At 37.4% G+C, this 14948-nt stretch overlaps 1 protein-coding gene across 12 annotated transcripts in view; it reads right to left on the bottom strand.

Annotated features, from left to right (window-relative positions):
- Nucleotides 1-8238: 8238 nt before the first annotated feature.
- Nucleotides 8239-14948, bottom strand: part of PLCB4 (phospholipase C beta 4) — a 178961-nt gene continuing 172251 nt past the window's right edge. For 10 of the 12 annotated variants that reach the window (XM_087918978.1, XM_087919025.1, XM_087918985.1 and 7 more), the window contains 2 exons: nucleotides 13447-13483; nucleotides 8239-10212 (listed from right to left, as the gene is read on the bottom strand). In XM_087918978.1, the coding sequence (XP_087775104.1) occupies nucleotides 10124-10212; nucleotides 13447-13483 (126 nt within the window). In that variant the 3' untranslated portion in view covers nucleotides 8239-10123. The remainder of the gene's footprint in view (nucleotides 10213-13446; nucleotides 13484-14948) is intronic. The other 2 variants (XM_087919038.1, XM_087919045.1) reach the window with 1 other exon arrangement.

Below are 14948 nucleotides of genomic sequence, written 5' to 3'. Positions count from 1 at the left end.
TCCCTCTTCCTATCCGCACACACACACACACACACACACACACACACACAAAGCCCATTAAAATGCTGCTTGCAGATGTTTCAGGGGTAGTCCAGATTTTGAAGCTGTGTACCTGAAACATAACCTTATAACGTGCTTATGAAATTCTCCAGTAATGCAGAAAATTTATATGAGTGAGAGACAAGGAAGAAACTGAAAGATCAGCAAAGGTGCACACAAAGGAAAATAATGTGTAGAGGGGGAAAAGATACTCACTGATCTGAAACCAAATGGGATATGATGCCCTTCCAAATCTCTCTCTCTCTCTCTCTCTCTCTTATACACACCAGTTAGCCAGATAGATATACTTAAAGAGAAATAAAGGAGGTAAATTCAGAAGACCATGCAAGTGATCGATTTAAATGGAAACTGTGGTCTTTAAAGATTGCTCCAAAGATACAACATAATGTTTTGGGATCTATTTATTCATTCTCTTAAAGTGTCAGATTGGCTCTGAATTTACTCACAGTATACTGTATGAGTATGAGTTCAATAAGGCTTATTGCCAGAGGATTGCATATACGCTTGCAGCTATGATGCATTTCTGATCTATTATAAAAAGGAACATGCATACATATAGCTACCTCATGATTGGGGCTTAAACTAGAACCCAGCAAACCCAGGTCCAATTGACTATTCACTGGGTCAATTCACTGGGTCTTTGGGCCAGTCACATTCTCATAATCTTTCTTACAGTATTGTTACAATGACAGTACTGTGAAAGGTGATGTAACGTAAAACCGCCATGTAGTGCTTAGCAGAAAGGCAATTATAAATATGATTAATACAATAAAATCACCAGACCAGCCTTTGCACTTATAGGAGTTGCTGCACTAGTCTGATCACTGCTGTTGATATTTGACTCCATAGATGGTTCTGATGGAAGCTAATGTGATTGTGGAAGCAAACCAGCAGGCAAGAAAGCAGAGTAAGCTATATTGGATAGCCTTGCTCATTAGTGTGGCTCCTCCTTTCCATGATGACCACTCCCTAAATTGACTCATATCCCAGCCTCCTGTGGGTATAAACTCTAGGTATTTGTGCCTATACCATAGAATCAAAGCATTATTCCAGTCATTACTACTAATAAATATTTTGGCACACTTAGTATCAAATTTAATTGTTAATATTACTCAACTCTCTTAAATTTGCAATACATTCACTTGTCAAAAGCATGTATATTAGAGGTATATAATTTGGTCTCCAAAGATTTTTTTTTTCCACTCCTTGAATTTTAAAAAGACACACAGCATTTGAAAAATGTAGTTCTCTAAAGCTACACTTCTATGCCTATCTGCCTAGGGAGCATCCCAATTCACCAAACACATAGTACATAGGTATATAGTAATGCTGTGATTCTACCTGGAAGGAAATGCCATCAAACTCGCTGGAATTCATTTTTATGGATGGGATTTCACTGGGAAATATAAAGTATATTTAATTTTGGAGTGTAATAAATTGTTCTTTGCTCTGTTTGTGCATTCACCACTGGAAGAAAGCAATTGCTTAAGGCCTAAAATTATATCAGGGCATCAAATCAAGCACTTCATAAATATCACATTTAGCATGGAGAGAAAATCTAAAATAAAACTAAAGACTTTTAAAAATAAGATTATATTTTGTAAAAAAAAAAAAAAGAACCAGATTTCCCTCTATTCACCCCATCTTTCACCACTGAGTATTTCTGCAGCAGACATTAGGAAGGTAAAATCTGCTGCAGCCAGAGCTGCAGCAAAACAATCCAGTTCAATTAATTTTGAAGTTCATTGATCCTAAGTATATAATGGGTTAGAATGAGTTAGTGTCACGATAAATGAGAAAGACTAATAATAATCAGTTAATCATCCTGGGGACATAATCATCACCTTGATACTTTGTATCTAAGAACCTAATCCCCCTGTCCTGAATTCTGGTATTCCAAATGATTTTTTTTTAAAAAATAGTAAAAGGAGTCATCTGATATGGTACACATGTCTAGGACACATGCTTTTTCTTTCTTTCCATTTTTCCATGCGTTAAATCTTGGAGCAGATATTTTTTCCCCCTAATAGTTCCATTTGAAAGATTTCCTAACATTTAAAATGAATAATTTAGCAGAAATGCATCAAAAATGTTTACAAAGATATATACTAGCATATTTAATATGCTCTTTAAAAAGTCTTATAAAAATATTGACACATGGTTGAACTATAGCAAAGTCAATTTTCAAGAACAAAGACCGGAGTGTCCAATATCCTAATTTTAACAGTTATTTGACCATCCATATTTCATATTTTATAAGATCAAATTACAGTTAACAATTATCATTTTGTGCATATTGCATGCCTCTGCGTCTTTTGTGAAAGACATTGGCAGGTTATTGTTAATAGTGTAGTACTTGAAATGCCACATTAATCCATATGATATGGTGAAATTTAATTATGTCACATGGTAATTTTGTTTTGGGACTTTTATTAATCTTGTAGATATTTCTCAAATCCGTCAGCAGTTTAAAATCAACAAGTAACAAAGGAATGTTTTCATGACTGCAAAGAGATTGATATGATAGTGTCCAATGGTCTTTGCTCCTCTTCCTGTATTTGAATGAGCATTCGGACTCCGTCAATTCCATTTGGGAGACGGCTTAATCATCTGGATTGCACACTTCTGTAAATAACATGGAACTAAATCTAGGGTTGGATTTTGCTTAAAATGTGTTTTCCCATTTTGCCGTTAAGTTCTCTAGAAATAAATAGTTTTAAATTTAAAGAAAAAAATTCAAATCAGCAAAACTTATTAAGCAACCAGAAATTTCCTTAGGATATTGTCACTTTTTGTTGTATTTGTATATATTACTGTTGACTGATCAATGGCTGTAAATAAATGCTACTATTGTTACCATTTGGAACTGTGGTGGCCAAATCAAGGCTTCTTAATTATTCAAATCAGGATGCTTTGAAAAAGAGAACTGGACAGAGATGTTCCAAGCTGTGCCAATTTGTACTGCAAATGGGACAGAAGGAAATTAACCATGGAGAAGCACATCTGAGCACCAGTGCTTCTGTCCCCTATTGTTGTGAATGACCACTATTATTATATCATAACCCTTTAGTGATTTTAGTCCCTTGTTGGAATTTGGTGACTCCGCCAATTCCTTCCGTTTAAGGGAAGAAAAGAATGACAGAAGAAAATGAACAAGCAAAGCAGCCCTGTTTTTCTTTCAAAAAAATAAAATACAATTTAAAATTATTTAAAACACTCATTCATACTGAACATCGATTGCTTTGGACACCCAAGAAATGTTGCCATGTTTCTTTTAAACCCAGTCATTGAGTCTTGAAGAGATACATGCTACTCTCCTCCAATATAAAGAGGATTTCACCAAAAGAATATGTTTTCAGATGGTGTAATGGGTGCCGTAGGCCAACCTCAACCACAATAATACCCCTATGATTCAGACTATCTCAAATCTCTCTGTGGAGCAAATCTACATGGAAAGTAATATTAAAGAAGAATGAAAGAAGGCTTCCTGCTTTTCTCATACTAAAATATGTTTTGATTGAAAAATCAAGAGTTTAAAAATACCTCTGGATTGATACAACCGTTGTCAAACCCCTTAGAATGCCTCATTTTGATATGATATGAAGTTGATAATATTGGAAGTTTAATGTGCATCCCAACACTTGTGATGAGAACAGGTAATTTCTTCTCATTTTTATTTACTTTAGTGCACTTCAGGAAGTTTGTTTTCAAGGGAAGGAATATGTTTAATATTAATGATGGATTACTTAAGGAAGTAAAGTAACTAAAATCTGGAGAATATATTCACAAAAATCTGTACTCTTAACTGAAACTAAACTAAATTTAAGATATTGCAATTCATATTTGTTGAAAACATAAAGAAATCTTCCTTTACCATCCTGTGTGCAATCTTCTTTTCTTCCAGTTGTCATTTGCAAGCAGATTCTGAATAGAAATGTTCTCACGCCCTGAATAAAAACTAATGTAGTCAGAGGAAAAATACAGGCCATTAAAATAAAGCATTTTTATAGCTACATTTGGTGCAGGAAACCAAATGTAGCTATAAATGTCAAACATTTACAGATCAGTATATATTTTAAGCAATGCAATTGCTTCATGTGTTGGTTAATGTATGTAAAGAATTCTTTGATTTTACTCAGATAAAAGGAAGAAATGGAGGAAGAAGAAGCTGCTTTAATAAACTCCTTGTATTTTCTTTTGTATGTAATTTACTAAAATGGCATCCTTTATACATAAGAGCTATTATTAATTCACCAAATCTCTTTCTCTCTCTCTGTGATTGTGTGTGTGTGTGTGTGAGAGAGAGAGATGTCGGTGCTATGGGGAAGTGCAGAGTGGAGCAACGTACATCAGCAGACACAATGAACACGTTGTGTTCTTTTCCATAGTGTCTATTATTTCAGCTGATCTGTTTGCCAAGACCCACCATTCAAAGTCATTTATTATGCAATATGCTATTTGTGAACATATACTTGTGAGCCAGGCTTTTTCAAACATAGTGTCTGCAGCTCCAAATGGGGAAAGGATTCTGGCTAAATGATTACAAAGGCAGATTAACCTTGGATAATTATTTTTATCATGCAAAAGCCAAGACAAACGTTGTTTTAAACTACTAATCAAATTCAGGTCAAGATTCCCCTTCAGCTTTTCATTGCTCATTGTCAACTATTTACCTCTGCACTGGGGAACATTCTATCTCTCAGCTCTGCTCTTTCAGTAGGCAGCTTGGACGAATTTTTCTCTAATAAAAGTTGGCAAATGTTGTTTACTCTTGATTATTCTTCCACTCTCTTTTGTGTTTCTCCCCCCCTATGTCTCAAGTAGTGTCGCAATTTCCTCTACCCACGGCCTTTTGACTGATGATCAATTGACTTTATACCCCTGATTTTACAAATGAGAGATTTATTTGTACCAGAGGTGGCATTCAGCTGGTTAAGACTGGTTCTGGCATACCGGTAGCAGAAATTTTGAGTAGTTTGGAGAACCGGCAAATACCACCTCTGACTGGCCCCACCCACCCACCCCCGCCCTATCCTGTCCTATATTCCCTTGTTTTTTAGCTCAGCTGATTGGCATGGCAGAGCGGATTGCTGCGCCTCTGCTGAGCTAAAAAAACAGCTCACCTCACCAGTGCTAACAGAGGGTGGCCTTTGATTGCTGCCCACGCGCGTGAAGTGTGCTCTCGTAGAACTGGTAGGAAAAGATTTGGAACCCCACCACTGATTTGTACCGCATATAAAGATTATTGATTTATTTATTCATTCATTCATTTATTGGGTCTCTAGACTGCCCATTTCCCTCAATCTTAATTAACAGAACATTTCTAATGAGCAGACATTCCATCACTTCCAAATTCCTGCCATTTGGATTACGGTAGGAATGATGAAACGTGTCTTCTTTTCCTTTCTCCTCTTCCTTTTTAAACACTTCCCTTTAAAACCAAAGAAGTGTAAGTTAAATTGATTCAGAGTTCTGTAAAAAAAAAAAAAAAAAGGTTGGGGGCGTGGGATGCACCTGTAAATCAACAGCAAGATTATTTTAAAAAGAACAATAGAGGATTGCAAAAAATGTATACACCTGAGATTTCCCATGACTATTTCCACCGCGCTGTGAGCAAAATTGCGTCATTAAATTTCCAAACCAGTTGGTTGGCGGGGGGTGGGGGGGAGAAATGAGGCATGGATGTCTTTAAGAGATCTGCCAAAGGTCCCTTCAGGTAGATTGCTCACTGTTGTTAACATGTTTTTTAAGCAATAGCAGATGATAAATAATCAGGGGTTCACTCAGCTGGCAAACTAGGCAATCTTCAATCAAATATTTAGAAGGTAAAGAAAAAAAAAATCTCATATATATTTTTTCCAGAGGGCTGGGAAGTACGTAATTCTTGCTCAGTTCTTGATCAAGTGTATTTTCTGCCTTTAATGAATTCAGATGACTAGCCAGATTTCCTTTCCCCAAGATGCTATCAGAAGAAGCAAATTCCTTTGTTCTTTTCTCACTATCCTATATTTGTAGAATGCAGCGTATCATCTCCCAGGCTTAAGCCATCATAGAATCATTGTTCCAAGTTCTTGTGTGATTTCTTGGGATAATACTATTTTTCTCAAAACATCCACTTCGACTGTCCTTGGTAGGATATTGCATCCAGACATCTGACATACTTGGAAGAGACACTACACTGTTTGCAGTGGGTAACTTTTAAATTAGGCAGTTGGCTCCAGGATAAGGTTTGGGCTCATGAAAGAAGAGAGCAGCTGCTCTCTAATTTCTTCTCTCAATTCAGATCTCCCGAATGCAGCCCTTGTAAGTGAGGTGATTGGTTTCTATTGACTGAAAGCTACTAGTGATTTACAATATAATTTCCAAAACTGATAGGGTGGAACAGAAGTCTCCATGTCTTCTCCACACAGAAAGTGGCAGAAAGAATGGATTTTTGCCATTATAGCAAGCAAAGTGCAGTTTTTGTTTCTTCGAAAGCAATGGACATAAGATGATTTTTCCAGATAAAAGTGTCACTGTATTTGGTTATAGTGGTAGTAGTAAAAGCCACACATCTTTGCTATTTTTTATTTAATTTATATATCACCTTTATTATTTTTATTTTAAAAAAACTCAAGGTAGTGAACATATCTGATCGTTCTATTTTCCCCACAACCTCCCTCTGAATCGGATTGGACTGAAAGAGAATGACTGGGCCAAAGTGACCCAACTGGCTTTCATACCGCAGCAGGACTAGACCTGATAGTTTCCTGGTTTCTAGCTTGGTGCCTTTGCCACCCGATCAAACTGGGTCTCTCTAGCAAACGAAAGAACAATATAATGAAGCTGGTTGGGAAGGAGCGACAAACTGAACGTGCAATAATCAATACAGGAGCGAAAAGGCGTCTAGAATTGGCATTCCCTGTTAGTGTAGGATATTTTGTGGACAATGTCTCTATGAGTGATGAAAAAGCAATGTGCATGAAACTGGCAACATTTGGAAATGGTGATACATTTAAAATATTAAGTACCTGGTTTGTACACTCACAGAAGGACTGCTGTTATCTCCATGTGAGAGCTTTGGATTTATAAAGCAAACTTACAGGATTATAAACTTGTCTTTGGTAATATTGGCACTTTAGAAACCGTAGCAGCTAAATTGTTTGAAGTCCAAATCATGCATATTCTTTAAAAAAAATTATGCCTTTCAGAATGCATGAGAAGCTCAACTCAGTCAAGCTGTGTGTGCATGCGCAGCCCGGTTCCCCTTCCCCCACAACCTGGCCACCAAACCACAGAGGTTGGGGACCGCTGATCTAAGGAGAAAATTCCTGCATTGTCAAACGAATACATACATATGAACACTATGAAACCATTCTTATGTAATGTGCTGAGTTCTATTTCTAGAAGAGGTAATTGAAGAATGCACAACCATTTGAGGATTTGATCCTAGGCATAAGAAAATATAGCCTATTAAAAACAAAAACTAAATTTGAATTATATCTGGAAGAGAAAAAACTGCTGATAACACCATTATTATAGAATGTGAAGTCTCCAGTCCCTTAATCTAATGTGTGTGGCAATCATACAAGGAAACATTGTTTTACATATTTTACATATTTTTACACTGCCACAATAAAAAATGACTTTCAGTGACTCACATAAAAAAATACAATATAAAGCAGGTTGATAGTGACCTCACAATGGGAGTCAGACAGTGTCACTTGTTTCAGAATTGTTAAAGCTTGACCAGGGCAGAGTTAATTGTCACAAGGACAGCTGCTGTGTAACACCACAGAAATGAAGATTGGGAAAAGGCAGAAGGAATTAAGGAGGGAAAACGATCCATATATGTGCCATATAGTAAGTATGAGTTGACACAGCATCAAGAAAAGGATGTTTCTACTGCAATCGAACACAAAAATGTGTTTTTTATTGTATTTTTCAAATAGGATTCAGCAGGATTAAGAGGTTTTCCATAAAATGTATAATTAGTAAAACCAGCTAGGGGTTTGTGTTTTTTTTGAGTGAGACATCTGCAATGTGATAAAGAATATAGTTTAAAGTCATAAGGATGTCAAAGCAGGTTAGACTGAAAAAAATTAAAGATTTGTGTGAGGAAGATGTTTTCACACACACACACACACACACACACACACACACAAAATGATTATTTGATCCACAAGAATAGATACTAACTTTGTTTCAGGGTTTTTTATTAGAGAATCTGAAAGTTGTATCTCAGAACAATTACATAATTATCTCCATATGCCATTTTTAGGAATATTTTGAATCAGTTTGTACACGCATATACAACAACATGATCAGTACTATTACTGAAATCAGTTATCTGATTTTGTTCTAAACTACCCGTTTCCCATAGTCCTGCTTATGTTGGTAACATGGAGACTTCCAAGCAGAAGATTGACGTGCACTGTTCTGCATTGTAACTACAGTGGGCTTTGAGAACGTGCACATTAATACTGTAGCAAATTATTTGGATATCTAACAGACATAAAAAGGATCATTTCCTCATATGAAAGTCTGAAAATCTGCATAAATATAGTGTGTAAAATTAAATTAACACAATTTTTTTCAACTCGACTTGTAAGAATGCCCACATAATTCATATACACAAATATATATATATTATTTATACTGATATTTTGTCAGTCAAATATTCTGTTTTGTACATTGATTCTGTATTTATTTACCAGTAAGAGAATGACTGTGTGGCCATACAATATTCACTGGTCAGAACTGGTGTTTGTTACCACATGCAAGCAGAGGTTTTGTTTACTACTGTCAATGTTGCTACAGGAATGTGAATTTTCCACAAGATTGTGACTGAATCGGTATAAATACTTTACATTATCACAGTTAGAATACCCTCCCCCCAAAATCTATTTAAATTTTAGAACACAAAAACAGTAGTATTTGGGACTGGTGACAAGTTAATTGAAATGCAACCTTTAGGTAGTCTGTGAACTCTGGTTAAGAGTGCCTAAAATACAATTCCTTCATTATTATTATTATTTTAACTACAGCATCATAGATCAATATGGCACAGGAACAGTCTTTTGCTACCTTGCAATCCTTTCAACAGGATTTTACAAAAAAAAATACCACTTCTAATTCAGACGTATCCAGCCCAACATGGCACTTGCTGATGATGAAATTCTGAACACAGAAATAACCCGCACAGCTTTAATAATGAACATTTATCTATTCTACAAAGTTTATAGATGGGAGTTTCCCAATATCATATACTGATATAAGTTATACCTCTACGGAGCCTGTTTCTATGCAGCCAAAATGGCATAATACATTGTCAAGGTTTATAGAGTATAAAATATTTTTAGAGGGAAAAAACCCACAGATACAGACAAAGGGGTAGGATATCCTCTAAAACAGCCCTACTAGGACTGGGCATATCAAATGTCCATAGAACGCAGGCGCATCATTGGAAGGAAAACATGAAGAACTAGAGGACAGAGGAGGAACAGAATGGGGAAACAAACATCTGGAAAAGGTGAACTCCCCATGGCAACACTTCATTTGGTAACACTTTAGTCCAAGCAGTCCTCGGGGCAAAGATAGACAGCCACTGATGCTATGTACTACAAGGTAGGGTTCTTTCGGAGAGGAGGGGAAATCTTATGAAATATTCTTCAGAGGTTCTTATTTCAGGAGGCAGATTAATTCTGGGAACTTACAATAGAGTTGTTGGTCATTCCAAAGTCAAGGAAGCCCAGGCAAAAAAATAATATAAAATACAAAGGCCGGTAAAACAAGACTAAACATTTCAAGAACAGAAACAAGGGTTGCGTTTATAATTCAGATAAAGACAACCATCATATGAAGGGCAGTGCTCTTGGATTTTAAAATCATTTGCTTTCTCCTGAGAAGGAGAGTCTCATTTGGGAAAATAAAGTACAGTATTCCCCCCTCCCCCCTCGCCCCAAAAATCCAAGCTCTTCAGCAGAGATTGGCTACCTGACACTAAGCAGAAGAGATCCCATCTTCCAATCTTCAGTGAATTATCATTGCAAAGATCGAAAATAAAATCAGATGGCCTCATATTTTAGTTTGTGCATTGGAGCTTTATACCACTGTTGCAGGCCTGCGGTCCATCTCTGCCTCTAGCTTCACCATCTGCTGCATCTCCTTGGCCTGCAAAGCAGGAGAATTGGGCTGTTAGCATGACTGAGTGCGGGGAGGAATGAGACAAATACATCGGAGTCTCTACTGTGGGTTCTTGGAGCTGTAATTCTGTGTTATGGAAGGAGGGTGGTGGCCAAAAGGACCAATGTTCAGAATCATCCCACAAATCAAAGGAGAAACATAAGGGAGCCATACAGTATTCTGTGGTGTTTCCTGCAGCTTCAGAATGGGCAAAGAGATAATGAATAAATCCAGTCTAAAGTATTTATTTATGCTAGGCAAATATAACTCTTCCCTGATCAAATACAAATCTAAGCCTTTAGGGCACATGCTATTAATATGGTGCTTTTTGGAGAACATCCCCTTATATTTTTATGGCAAATGAATCCCATTCCAAATCAAAATATAATCAAAAAAGCCCAAACCTGGAGCACAATGCACTGACAAAAGCCTCCAGCCTCCTTTGAAATACTGACCAATATGGTCTAATTCAACAATGGAATCTTTCCAAATGAATTCAGAGATCCTCCAGCTAAAAGCCATTCAACGACCAAGTAAACCAGGCCTTCAGGAACTGCTTGAAGATGGAGTTACTTGTGGGCATGATTTTCACCACATTATATACAATACAGATGGAAAGGACGCTCAGTGGTTTAGCATGCGAAGGTATTATTTAATTGCGGTCCAAATTAAAACTAACACATTAGGCAGGATCCAAGTATCATTTCTTTGCAGTGGGCAGCCCAATTATGCTATGACGTTGCCAGATACGCTTTACAGCAGGGATGTCAAACTCGTGGCCCGCGGCCCAGATGCGTCACGCGCTGGCCACGCCCACCCCCCATTTTAGCGAAGGAGGGGAAAGTTGTGATACGTCACATGACAACATGACACCGCGAGTTTGACACCCGTTTTACAGGCTCTGGTGGTCCATAGTTTCATGACATCATTACGGGAAGACACATTAAATTGCGGGCCCAACTGGCCACATGCCCACTGCCTTTGTCAAAGTGCCACAGGTAAGCAAGCAGTGAAAGTCCCACCCTTGGCAGAATAATCCATGCGTTTCTCCTCCTCTTCACCTATCTGAATACAGGTAGTCCTCAACTTACAACAGTTTGGTTAGTGACCATTCAAAAGTTACAATGGCACTGAAAAAAATGTGACTTATGACAGTTTTTCATAGTTACTTTTGCAGTATCCCCATGATCTTCAGATCAAAATTCAGATGTTAGGCAACTGGTTCATAGCCGTGACCTTTGCTGTGTCCCAGGATCACATGATCACCTTTTGGAACCTTCGGTCAAGCAAAGTCAACGAGGAAACCAGATTCACTTAACAACCAGGCTACTAACTTATTAACTGTGGTGATTCACTTAACAACTGTGGCAAGAAAAGTTGTAAAATGGGGCAAAACTCATTTAACAAGCATCTCACTTAACAACAGAAATTTTGGGCTCAAATGTCATCATAACTCAAGGACTACCTGGTAACACTTCGCTATCAGAAACATTTTTGAGAAGGAATGTAAGACTCTTATACCTACCAACACACTTTGGAATTGACTGTGCTACAATCTATTTTTTTCAAGTATCACAAAGATCTATTTTTTAGTTGGAAAGAATGTGTTAACATTCTAAACAACCATTAACTTGATTTCTTGAAAAGCACGAACCGGACAGAGTGCTAGGTTATGCTGTCTTTTTTCACAAATTTTCCTGTTTACTGTATTAATAATGTTAATAATAACCTTAATAAAATTAATAATGCTGATGTTTCCTGCCGGCCTCGAAACTATTTCAGTCACATGATGTATCTGGTAGCATTTTTTTCATGAATAATTGACAGCGCCTGAGCATTAAGTATCTATATTACAATGATTTTCACTTTGTCTGGTTTATCTGTTCATCCCCATTGTCTAAACCAGATTGATCTGATTTGAAAAACAGGAGCTCCTCCTATACTTCCTGGAGCCCTATTGTTAAGACAGGTTGCACGCTGTTTTAAACAATGTTTCCAAAAAAAGGGATAATTGCTACTTATATAAATCATTTATAATTTGATCACATGCTTCAGATACAATTAAAAAAATATGCTGAAAAGAATGACAACAAAGCCAGAGAAATCTCAACAGGGAAAGTGCTTTTGTACTAATATTACAACATTCACTAGTGCTGGGCATACAAAATGGAAATTAATAATTTATTTTTGGCCCATTCAAGTTGGTATTGATTCCTGGCAACAGACTGTACATGTTCCTATAGTTTTCTTGGCAAAGTTTTTTTCAGAAGTGGTTTGCCCTTGTCTCCTTTCTAGGGCTGAGAGAGAGAGAGACTGACTGGCCCCAGGTTAATCAGCTGGCTTTGTGTTAAGATGGAAGTAAAACTCATGGGTCTCCCAATTTGTAGCTTGGGAACTGACACTACAATGTTCTATCTATGAGTTTGAATGAGTTTCAGGCTTCAAAAAAGTAGCCCTGTCTGCCAGGTCTAAATCAGAAGCTGCCCAGTTTGGCCTAGACTCATGTCATATGTGAAATATGGAAAGCTGAAATTGTTGATGAAACTGGAGGACACTTGCAAGCAAAAATGTCAACACATTTTTCCAAAAATGTGACGATCGATGAGTCCCTGAAAAACTTGTTCCTGCAACTAGGCGGTCTCCACCCCACACAGTAATATTTAATTAGTTTTTCAACAAAAAGTGAGAATTGCTTACTTTGAATGAAGGGACACAGTCCAATTTTAGGCAGAATTTGACCAATTACAATGCACACACTTTGTTATTCAGCATAAGCAGCTATCACTTATGTATGATGCCTATGTTTAGATGATTCATAATTGTGGGCAAAATTGTTTTGCAAGAAACCTAGACATGAATAAGACTCTACACCAGGGGTGTCCAACCTTGGCAACTTTAAGACTTGTGGACTGAGGAATTCTGGGAGTTGAAGTCCACAAGTCTTAAAGTTGCCAAGGTTGGACACCCCTGCTCTACACAAAACTAAGAGATGTTTTTTATAAGAAACCAGCTGCCTGTGAAATTTAAAGCCTACAAATACAATTCCAGCTTTTGGGGACCTCTAGTAATGTGTACATGGGTAATGTGTATATGCCAACGTAATTCTTGGAAAGGGGGAACCTTCTCAAGTATCAAATTGATTCTAAATCAAGCCAATATAGATCAGTCATCAAATGGTATCTATAAAGTAGTAGCAGCTTGCTCAGGGTACATAAATCCTACCTTGAATTTGAGGGACAGCATGGCAGGATTTCAAAAGCTGTTTGTACAAAAATAATAACATCAAAGTTCAGCAACACAATGAAGCAAATAAAATGAATGAAGAGTGAGATGACAACAACATATAAATGCAAGAAAAATGATCATTCTGTTCTAGTCTAGTCTGCATCTGGCTTTCTCTACTTTCACCTTATTTTCAAAATGAAAGAAAGAGAAATGCATCAATTCTTTAATGGGTACACCTATATTCAAGGTACAGATTTCTAGTGCAGTTTTCTAACTTTTGTTTTAGTTTGATAAAGTTGAGTTAAATGAGAGGGAAAAAAATTAATCAAACCAGTAAATAGTTTTTGAATATGTCAGTAATGAAGGAAATGATATGGAAATAATTTTCAGAAATATAGCAGAAATGATAAAGTTATGAAAAGCAGTTAATGCATCATACCCATCTACATAACTATACAGTGGTACCTCGATACTCAATGTTAATTGGTTCCAGGACAGGCAGTGAGTACCAAACAATTTTTTTCCATAAGAGATAATGTAGTGGAGTCACAAGGTAGCTGACACTGACAAGATCTAGCTTGCGTTGAGTACCAAACAAACAATGAGTACCGGGACAAAATTTTCATGTCAAAATGCATTGAGTACCAAATTCGGTGAGTTTCAAAGTAGTTGAGTACCAAGGTACCAATGTATCACCTTTGAGTCACAGTTAATTCCTGCAGCTACCTGGACACATCTACCCAGTTATGAAGTTTCCTAGGCAACATTTTTGGAAATGATTTTTCATTTCCTTCTTCTTAAAACTGAGAGAGAGTGATTGGCCTAAGGCAGCAGTCCCCAACCTTTTTGGCTTGGCGGCCTAGCTGGGGGAGGGGGGAAGAGGGGAACTGGGCCTTGTGAGCGTTGGGACAGGTGCACACACATGCATGCGCAGCTCGACTTGCGCCAGTTGAGCTGCATGTGCCATGCAAGTGCACTGGCCTGCCAGTTGTGTGAGTTGAGCTGCGTGCGCATGGGCACCAGCCCTCTGTTCATGCGGCCCAGTGGCAAATAGGCCAAGGACAAATAGGCCAGTAGTGGGGCCATGGCCCACAGATTGGGGACGGCTGGCCTAAGGTCACACAGATGTTTTTGTGCCTGAGCTAGGACTGGAATTCAGGTTTCCCTGCTGATCATCCAGCCCCATCACATTGTACCAAATGAGCACATGCTCATTCACTTTGCCCCCTACAGGTAATAGAATGTGACAGAAAACACGATCGTTGCTCAATAAATAACTTACATGGAACCTAGAGTAATTTCTAAAGATTCTGAGTTTAGACAAACCTATAATGTTTTTATGGCTTTACTTAAGAAAGAATAATTTGTTCACACCATACTGAATTCAGCAAAAGAGGAAAAATCTGATCTTTATCTGTCCTTGTTCACTTAGCATGGGTTTCACAATAACTGAACTGAAAAACACATTTTTTTTTCCTGTAACAAAATTTACCAGTAAT

The sequence above is a fragment of the Pseudonaja textilis genome, chromosome 1 (genome assembly GCF_049901715.1).
Source record: "Pseudonaja textilis isolate UNSWEBS1 chromosome 1, rPseTex1.2, whole genome shotgun sequence".
Taxonomy (NCBI): domain Eukaryota; kingdom Metazoa; phylum Chordata; class Lepidosauria; order Squamata; family Elapidae; genus Pseudonaja; species Pseudonaja textilis.
This window is presented reverse-complemented; position numbering and strand designations above follow the sequence as displayed.